The following is a 10,577-nucleotide window of genomic DNA, read 5'->3' as shown; positions in this document are numbered from 1 at the left end:
GCAAGTCACTTTGTGTGGTTAAGAGTGAGTGAGTATAGCTTTTTTATTGCCTATAGTTGGGGGGGGGGGGGGGGCACCAGAATTGGGCTTCACACATTGTGCCTACATGGAGAATCAAACTCTGGTGTTTGAGGAGAGAGAACTCCACTGGCTACCCTGCCACCATTGGCTCAGGCAACTGACAGTCATTATAGGCAAATCACCACTTCATTCGTCTAGTTGATAGAGTGTCTTTCTATTGAGTGGAAGGTCAGTGTTTTGACCCCAGACCATGCACAACATTATGGTGTTAAAACATGGTTGTTACGCATCATAATGGTGGGCACTAAGGTGATATTACCAAGCGATCTTAAAGCCCATACTCCTCAAAACGTTGCGGGTCATTTAGAACTGGGACAGAGTGGGATATCCATGTCAAACTGGGTATCCAAGGTCATTCTGCCGAAAACACGATATATCATGTTAGTTGGGTATTTTTTAAAGCCACAATCAATGTGCAGAATAGTTTCCAAATGTTGATAGCCAGTCCGGCTAGCTATGTCTGAAAGTTGCTAGCCTATAAAATAATTAGTCCACTAGTGGGAACATTTTTAAGAGACCATAATTTTACATGCTTTAAAAGTGTGTTAGAACTTAACAAGCCGGAGATAGTGATATATTTACAAAATGTCCACATGAACATTCACTAGTCAGTTGGGCCATGCTGTGACTTTTGACTAGCCAAAGGCTTGTAGACCAGTGGCTATTTTGCACACTGGACAATATCACAGCTGCATGGTGGCAGTTTGTATGTAACCGAGCCTGGACCAAACAGTCAGGTGATAAGCAGCATGAGCCTGGATCTACGGATTTGGTATAGGTTGTCATGTTTGAGAAGAGGTCGTAAGAAAATGAGTGACTTTTGTTTTCCGCTTCTTTTAGCATTATTCCAGCAATATCACGACAGGTGACACGTTGCACCCAGGATTCGATCCTAGATCTTTGACGCGACGAGCCAACCCTTTAAACACTTATCTACCAAACCGCTCTGAAAAAGCAAAGAATTTGAAATCAGCCTCCTGTCCTGATCATTGTAGTGACTAATATTTGATCTACATCTTATCGGGAGAGAAACTTGAAAAGCTATAAATAACAGGTCTATTTTTTGTTGCTATGACTACAAGAGATTAAAACGGAGTGACATGTTTGGCACAACTTAATGTATACGATATACACATACACATAGAGTGGGAATGTGTTATTCGTGAAAGTTCTAAAAATACGTATTTTCCGAAAATTACCCAACCAACCAAAAGGACAGTCAAACTGGCATGAACAGCTGGTGATCGTACGCGTTTCGAAAAATAGTGTACAAAATGACAGCCTGTACGCCTCCATTAGCAACAATCCAGAGACCGAGAGCCGTAGATCAGACCAAAGTGTGAATCCCACCCATCCACATGGCTAGGACTTTCGTCTACCTTCGATGTGCATTACAAAGCTAGATACTCGTACGTCTATAACACACGTTTAGGGTCTGAAAATATGTAGCCATGAGAGAAACAAATAACAGCATTTAATTTGAAATGGATGTCGGTTGAGTTACCGCCATCCTCGCGCGATTTTAAACATGTTTATTCTTCAACACAGACATAAGCAAAATAAGCAAATTCAGTGCATTCAATGTATTTGTACGATCAAGGCAACACACTTTACCAGCATCAGCATAGGGCAATGATTGAAGACATTAATCTGTTGACTTAATCTCCGAAACGGCTTCGTTCCCTCGACAGCGATGGCTTCGATGGCACTGCGAAATCAGTTAACAACATTGTCACAGCAATTGTTGCAAAATAGGTATCTGACGTTGACGAACGGACTGTCATGGTCTGACCTTGACACAACATCATCAAGGATTTGACGTCACCGTTTCAACGTCATGTATGGAGTAATTGATTAAGTGAGCGAGTTTAGTTTCAAGCCTCACTCGGCAATATTTCAATAAATAATCGACCATACAATCCAGTGATCAACAGCATAAGCATCGAGTGGGAGCATGCAATGTGGGATACGATGACAACAGGTCAGCGAGCCTGGCCAACTAATCCCAGTAAGTTGCAAGCATGGGTTGCTGAAGACCAAATTGCGATCCGGATGTTTGGATTGGTAAATATATAGGGGGAACATGGTTAATATTGAACCGAAGATTTTTTGCTTTTACGGTAATTTACTCAGGTTAGAACATTGGCCTTAACCCATGCTTGTCGTAAGAAGCGACTAACGGGATCGGGTGGTCAGGTTCACTGACTTGGTTGACACATATCATTCCCAACTGCGCAGATCGATGTTCATGCTGTTGATCAAATTGCGACCCGGATGTTTGGACTGATAAATATATACGGGGGACATGATTAATATTGAACCGAAGATTTTTGCTTTTAGAGTAATTAACACGTTTCTTGTTAGAGGTGTTCAGACAATGACAGTGGGAATAGTACTCCCTGTGGAATTGTTACTCGTAAAGTGCAGTCCAAGAATACTCTGAGTAAACTTAGGCTCCGTATTGCCCGTTGCACTACTATACTGTATACTCTAAGTAAACTCGGTATTGTTCGTTACACTTCTATACTGTATACTCTAAGTAAGGCTTCGCATTATTCGTTACACTGCTATACTCTAAACTATACGTAAACTCAGGCTCCGTATTGCCCGTTGCACTGATATACTGTATACTCTAAGTAAGGCTATGCTGTATAGCATTGTAACGAATAAAACTTAGGGTAATTTAAGTTTACTTAGAGTGTCGTTAAGTGTCTGCTTCTAAGTTTGGTTTCACGTGAAGAAGAACGCCCCTCCCACTAAATATACTGACGGAAAGGGTAACCGTGTTTCATAGAGAGATAGAGGAGTAAGTCGTATTATAATGAAAATATCAACAAGATATACGTACTGGGTCTCTTCTGATCAACTGAAGACACAGGTCTGCCTGTGGGTCTACAAACCCACAGCATTTAACTCAGTTACAGGATACAAAGCGTAGCTCTGAATTCTAGAAGGTTCTTGACTGCCCATCTAATATTTATGGATCAGGTCCGCTGAAGTAAACGCTCTTTTTTGTACATATTGATGTGGACAATTTAAAAAGGCGTCTGTAACCCACACCCCAACACATATTTAAAGTGCAACATACATCATGTAGGTTCTTTGGTTCATGACGGTTTTCAAATACTGTAGTATAAAAGCACAATTATTACTAAGATCAGTTGAATGATTGTCCAAGGGATGGTTGCACACTAGCCTATAGCTAGTAGTAAAAGCGTCGGTCTGTTCTTCTGCTTCCGAAGGTCCAGGTTCAATGGATGGTGTCCATTCTTTGTGTTCCCCGTCGTCATATCACTGGAATCAGGGATAATCAAAAACATTTTAGCTGTTCTATTCTCCCTGCTGGAATATTGCTAAAAGCTGTGTAAAACCCTACTCACACCCGCTAACTCCATGCCCGTGCCTTAATAACATACAGTCTTGAAAAGCTGCAAGATCGTCCGGCGATGTCAAGCCTTTATCACTTTCACTCACTGTTTTAATTTTTCACCAATATAATATATGCCAAATATACGTCAGTTAATTTCATGCAGCAACCATGATGTTATAGAATTCTAAAAAAATGTGCTCAAACAAAACTCAGTTTAGTTTTGAAAAACTGCGTCACACCAGTGATGAAGACAAAAATAACTATAAAAAAATTATTGCGTTATGTATTTGAATCCAATTCGTTATTTTGTCAAGCACTTTTAGGTGAAAGTCACATTAATCCAGTCATTCAGATTTACCTCCCTTGCATTTCCGTCTGTCGCGGTAGGGAGCTTGTTACATTTCACTAACTTCCGTTTTTCTGAACACGTGCATTTCGGATATGTTTACAAGATTTTTGGCGCTGTGTAAACACAAACGGATACGTTGATCACCATGGGGTACAAGTTGGCTCGTGCGAAGAAAAATAAGGGGCGGACATGGAAGAAAGGCCAGAGTAGTAACAGTAATCCCGAATCGAAGAAATTCAGGGAAGCAGCAAAACACCGATTCTTCAATCAGTCATCAGGTAATGTTTACACCGTAAATTGCAGTTCAAGCTAAGGTCATGGCAGTGATCTTACAATAACACCATGGTTTCGTACACTAATTCTTTGTTGTACTTTCTGGAATGTGAATGGTATGTACATTTCATGTCAGTTTCACCAAAGACGTATATTCACGAATATACGTCTTTGGTTTCACATTGTCAAAGGTTCAGCTAGGTTAGAACGTTGGCCTTAACCCATACTTGCCGTAAGAGGCGACTAACGGGATCGGGTGGTCAGGTTCACTGACTTGGTTGACACATCATTCCCAACTGCGCAGATCGATGCTCATGCTGTTGATCACTGGATTGTCTGGTCCAGACTCGATTATTTGCAGTGCTGCCATATAGGTGGAGTATTGCTGAGTTTTGCATAACACTTAACTCACTCACTCCCTCATATTTTGAGAGAGAAAACATTGGCAGGGACCATACACCGGTATTGATATTGGTTATGTCAAAGAATGATGAGCGTCAAACTGTCCAAAATGTGAACTGATGACATGACATTGTGTCAGCCTGATTACCCGAACCAATTAATCGCCTCTTATGACAAGCATGATTTACTGGAGGCCACTATTCTAACCTTGACCTTCATGGGTCGTCAAAATCTGAGCACAAACAAAATCTGTGTTTGCAAAGCTGCCATATCAACATCCCACTAGGCTGACACCTCACCTCACCTCACACTCGCCTCGCCTACTCATTTACTCACCACTCACTCATCCACTGATTTGTCTATTTAAGGTCAAAGTTCGCTGACAGTTGAAGCACTCAGTAAACATGATGAAGAAGCTGCTGATGAGAAAATGTCCGACATGGACGCACAGACGGACACCCAGACTGTCGGGGCGAAGACATTTAATACCTGGGCAACAAACTGGACAGATTGTACAAATAAAACTTTCAGTAAAGTCCACCGGTACTGGAGCTCAAATTCAGCCGTACACAAAGAGGTAAGTGACATAATGTTTTCTTTGAAGGCTTTTAAAGTCGGTCTTAGTTATTTGTCCTTGAAGGAAATGTTAACAGTGTGACAACAACTTTTACAAACTTGGTTCCCGAATCATGCTTCTTACAATGTCAGAATACCAGTTATGAATAATTAAGCAGTGGTGATAGAAAATGGAACTTAATATCGCATTTTAGCTTGTGTTTATGTGGAAAGATACATTTATGTGTATTTGTGTGTATGGCTCTGTTAGCTTGAACTTGTATGGACTAGTCTGGTTTTAACATGTTCATTGTGCTTGTCCATTGAAATACTACACCACAATGAATCATAACTAACTCACACAGACACTGGGGCGTTGTTTCATCCCTTTAATGCCAGGCAAAGCAATAACAAGTAGTGTACTTTGACATTCACATAAAGTAATATACAACAGATGATCAGATCACCAACCTTTTGAGTTGCCTACAAGTAACATTGTATTCTCAATGAAGGCCCCTCGTGAGCAACAATTCCATGAACCTATTTCCTTCACGGTATTTCTTTAATCTTACACATACAAGTAACATAGGATTTCCTTTGAAGTGAGAGAGGGGGTTGTGGGTGTCGCCTGGTAATTTGAGATTTTATTATTTTCTGTCGTGAGTAAGTAATGTCTGTCAATGATGTGGGTTCGATTCCCCATCTGGATACAGTGTGTAAAGTCCATTTGCAGTGTCCTCAGCCATGATATTGCTTGTATATTTCTAACAGACTTACTCTGTTGTAGTACCTGTGTAGGTCCTGGGGTAGAATAGGCCTTCAGCAACCCATGCTTGCCATAAAAGGCGACTATGCTTGTTGTAAGAGGCGACTAACAGGATCAGGTGATCAGGCTCGCTGACTTGGTTGACACATGTCATCGGTTCCCAGTTGCGCAGATTGATGGTCATGTTCTTGTTCACTGGATTGTCTGGTCCAGACTCGATTATTTACAGACCTCCGCCATATAGCTGGAATATTGCTGAGTGCGGTGTAAAACTAAACTCACTCACTCACTATCCTTTTGTAGAGGCCTGTTGCAACTTGCAACAGATTTAGTTTTTGGCAATAAATAGTTTGGATAATTTCTGTTATTGTAACTTTCATTTTGACATAACTGTAGTCTAAAGCTAATGGTGTGTGGCTGCAGGTGTTGGCAGTTTTAGCTGCTGTGACAGAGGTCATCAAGCAACAAGGGGGCAAGGAAACAGAGACAGAGTACTTTGCTGCACTGGTCAGTTGACAGACTTTGTTTTTGAGGCTGCTCAATAATCATTGAATCTTACTTCTTTTTCAGATTCAACTTTCCAATTTATTATCTTGTATGAAGAGCCTCATAGCAACTAGCTCTTTCTCCAGTACTATACCTCCCTGTTTAAATGTTCTTAAGACAGTAAGGTTGTGTAATGTGGTCACTTAGTACATTATTTGCTCAGCTCTGGCTCTGACCCAGTATCTTAAATTACCATAAAGTGAGCTCATTATGTGATATGATACCTCTTTGTTTGAATGTACAAAGAAAGTTGCAACCAGTAGGCTTTCTAGTCAGGATTAAGCATTTAAGTTCTTTGTACAATTTAGTGAAGTATTCACTTGAGTTTGCTTTACATTTTCATGTCATTTGACATTTTTTGGAAATTTTTCAGATGTTCACTCATAGTTGCAGACATTTACTCACCCAGTGCATGTGTATTGTTATAGATGACGGCACTGGAGACTGCGGAAGGGGAAGAGTCCTTGGCTGCTATTGGATATCTCCTCAGCTTAGTCATTAAAAAGTGGGTGTACTGTCAAATTAAGTCCTGCAATGTGGATTATCAGTCCTGTTGGGATTAACTGGAAGCACAGATCGTTAGAGGTGGTCATTAAATGTCATCTAATACTGAATGAGGGACACATATCTATGATTTAACATAAAGTCTTTAGCTAGGTTTGGGGCACAGTATCCTCATGTTACACTTGATTACAATTAGAGATTTGCACTTCTTTGGCACGAACTTCCTATATGGGGAATAAATCAGAGTCCTTTTTATCTGTCTCACTTACAAGAGATTGTAGGAAGTACATGTAGTACATGTATCATATTTCACTACTGGTGAGCAAAGGCTTTTACTGCTATTGTTAACTGCTGCCACTTTGGTGGTAAGGCTTTTTCGGTGTTTTGTTCTAGTGAGTGTCATTATACCGCAGTAGGCTCTTGCTGACAATATCAACCACCGGTAGGTTGGGCACAGGATGATTCTTAATATGCTGTTTGCGTGTTATTGGTTGTTTAGTGTCCAACATAGAAATATTCTATCTGTGAAAAGTAAGTAGCTATCCTTATAATGACAATACTGTGACATGAATGAAAAAAGTTACCTACAAGTATACTGATTGCTAGAAATCCTATACTAGAGTCTCATAGCTCCTTGCCACTGTGTTTATATTGCAGACTGTTTAGAGTTCAAAAGGGTTAGTGTTTGATGCGACTACATTGATGTAGGACAAGCTTAATAATAATAACAACCGCAAAAATTTAGGGACATTCATAAGAACAGTTTTCGGCATTTGTAAGAAATGCATTAGTATTGTAATAAGATATTCTGAGGTCTCTTTTAAACCCCAACTTTATTTCTGTGAAGTGACACTTCTGAAAACCTTTTGTCAACAGAGTTCCTGTGCCAGTACTGAGAAGCAGATTCTCCCAAGTAGCCAAGCAAATTCTGGATCTGCTTGCCAAATACAGTGATGCTAACGCAACGTCATTGTTGAAATCGGTAACATTAGATATTATCGTCATGGTCATTAATTCTTAGGAATTAGCAATAATTGATCACATTTTTATTGAAATCTCTCTGTCTGTCATTTATAATCATATAACCTGTGAAATGTGAAATTGTCAATTAAAACATATGATGAAATCAGTTATCATTGATATTATCAGTGAAGTTTGTAAGTTCAGTTCATAATCTGAACGTATAATCTTTGATATCTGTAATTATATGGATGTTTTTGATGTGATGATCTAAATAGACGTTCTTGGTAATGTAGCAAGCTGTACCTGGAATTAAATACTTTGCAGTTGCTTCTAAGTCTGGCATCAGTCCTGCGAGTTCAAGAAGGCGCTGTGTGGTCAAATCACTCTACACAACAGATATACACAGGGCTGCTTACCTTCATCACCCACAAGAAACCAAAGGTATGTGAAATATCACTATAGTAACCTTGTAGAAAAAATGTTGAACAATATAGCAAAACTATAGAACCCTGTAGTGAAACGATGGAACAATGTAGAATCCTGTAGTAAAACTATGGAACCCTATGGTAATCCTATAGGAAAACCATGGAACCCCGATCTCTGCATTCTCTTCCCACAGAGGTTACTCCTGTCATATCTTCCTACGTTATGTAACCTCTGTGGGAAGAGAATGCGATCTCTGTAGTAACCCTGTAGGAAAATGATAGAACACTTTAGACTTCTGTAGTGACAATGTAGTAAAAGGTAGTGACCATGCAGTAACACTTTAAAATACTGTAGTAACATTGTTGAACACTGTAGTAACATTGTAGCAATATAGTATTTCTGGTTTAACCCTGAAGTAACAATAAGTTCACTGAGTATCACATTGTGTAAGCTTATCACTGTTTGTGTCTCAGGTGAGGAAGGCTGCACACCACGCTGTTAACATCGTGCTGAAAGCAAGCGTCTGTATGACCCAGGGAGAGGCCCCGCCCAACCACCCAGTGGCACCCCTCACAGCCAAGTACTGTGTGCAACAGATTGAGGAGTGTGGAGGTAAGGCCCCACCCGAGTATACGATTGCATTGTTTCAAACAGATGTGTAGAAGCCTCGGTCATTTAGAATGAAAATATAACATACATAGTTAAGGATGGAATTAGGTTTTCAAAACTATATGATTGTCGAACAAGGCGACTAAATGGATGGACTGGTTGGACTGTGTGAAATAGACAAAAGCCTTTGCATTGTGTAGTATCAACAGACTTGTCTCGTCCAGATTTGATCATATGTTGTCCAGGTGTCATGTAGCTGGAATGTTTTGTGTTTTGAATTAAAGAAAGTAATCAACTATCGGGCTGTGCAAAATTCTGTGCACAAAACCAGACCAGCATCTGCATGAGGGCTTGTAAAGTATGACTGATCTACGTCTATTCTGTGTGTTAGATATTCGTCAGGAAAACCTGTACTGATGAAGGCGAGTATTGTGTTCCAGGTACTGGTGATGCAGCAGACAGCTTGCATGTGTTGACACTGCTGAAGGAGATATTAGGAGAGTTTCCCCAGTCCAGTGTCAAGGTCGCTTGTGAAACCATCCTCAAGGTCATGACAGTCAGCAACATGGTAAGTCAGATTCGCCTGTGGGTTACCAGTGAAGGTTCAGGGTAAAATCGGCCTTCAGCAACCCATGCTTGCCATAAAAGGCGACTATGCTTGTTGTTAGAGGCGACTACAGTGATTGGATGGTCATGCTTGCTGACTTGGTTGACACATGTCATCGGTTCTCAAGTGCGCAGATTGATGCTCATGGTGTTGATCACTGGATTGTCTGGTCCAGACTCAATTATTTACAGACTGCCGCCATATAGCTGGAATATTGCTGAGTGTGACGTAAAACTAATCTCACTCACTTACGTCTGTAGGTATTCTAGGTTACAACTGCTCCAGGGGTCAATTGCACATAGCTATCCTTTGCTGAGATGATCACAAGTCCAGTACTTCAACATAGGCTTATGGTAGTCTTGGTACATACATTGGTTGGATCAGTGGGGCACAGAATAACAGGTATGGGTTATTTGAGGCCATTTTTAATGGATTGACTCAGTGTTATGGTTGATGACTTGTGTGAAGATGGCATGGATGGTGGCTCAGAATATTCATCACTAGATTGTCAGGTCCAGATTGTGTTTCCAGATTCAGGCAGAGATTATAAAGCTGGAATATTGTTGTGTCCTTTGATTGTAGTCCAATATTCTGCTGCCGTCAAGAGTCAGTTTTTCAAGATCTGTATGCATCTGATTTGAAAGTATTTTGAAGAAATAGTCTTGAGCAACCTTACTTGTATGAGACTTGTTGAAATGATTGTCATTTGCCATTGGCGTAGATCGGAGCTCAAGATGTCAACAAGAAGATTATCTAGACCAGACTCAATAATTTCTGACAACAACATGTAGATGAAATATTGGTGTGGTTTTTAACAGAAAGAAGTATTGTTCATCCTACATTTGATATATAGTCCTTAATGACATATGGATGACAAATATTGAGAGAAGCCTGATTTTCATGCAAGACATTATTTCAGTATTTCACACTGACTGGTATTAGGACCAGTCTTTCAAAAATTTTGATTGTTTTACTTTTGTTACCATGGTTACTGATCTTTTTTTTCAGCTGATTCGGTCATGTGGTCTGCAGGCCCTGCATGGTCTCTTCAGCTCCCAGCCTAAATCTTCATGTCTGTCTGCCGAGCTTAATGCACAGATCATCACAGTACGTTCATTCATAGAGA

At 40.2% G+C, this 10,577-nt stretch overlaps 1 protein-coding gene across 1 annotated transcript in view; it reads left to right on the top strand.

The window, feature by feature from the left end:
- The first annotated feature begins 3,807 nt into the window (after positions 1 to 3,807).
- LOC137265414 (RRP12-like protein) overlaps positions 3,808 to 10,577 on the top strand; it is a 29,332-nt gene continuing 22,562 nt past the window's right edge. Inside the window, exons 1-9 of the mRNA XM_067800811.1 lie at positions 3,808 to 4,078; positions 4,844 to 5,052; positions 6,220 to 6,303; positions 6,771 to 6,847; positions 7,723 to 7,828; positions 8,134 to 8,250; positions 8,709 to 8,847; positions 9,285 to 9,412; positions 10,460 to 10,558. Of these exons, the coding sequence (XP_067656912.1) occupies positions 3,946 to 4,078; positions 4,844 to 5,052; positions 6,220 to 6,303; positions 6,771 to 6,847; positions 7,723 to 7,828; positions 8,134 to 8,250; positions 8,709 to 8,847; positions 9,285 to 9,412; positions 10,460 to 10,558 (1,092 nt within the window). The 5' untranslated portion in view covers positions 3,808 to 3,945. The remainder of the gene's footprint in view (positions 4,079 to 4,843; positions 5,053 to 6,219; positions 6,304 to 6,770; positions 6,848 to 7,722; positions 7,829 to 8,133; positions 8,251 to 8,708; positions 8,848 to 9,284; positions 9,413 to 10,459; positions 10,559 to 10,577) is intronic.

Source organism: Haliotis asinina, chromosome 15, assembly GCF_037392515.1.
Source record: "Haliotis asinina isolate JCU_RB_2024 chromosome 15, JCU_Hal_asi_v2, whole genome shotgun sequence".
Taxonomy (NCBI): domain Eukaryota; kingdom Metazoa; phylum Mollusca; class Gastropoda; order Lepetellida; family Haliotidae; genus Haliotis; species Haliotis asinina.
The sequence above is the reverse complement of the archived record's forward strand: the minus strand, read 5'-3'. Positions and strand labels throughout refer to the sequence as shown.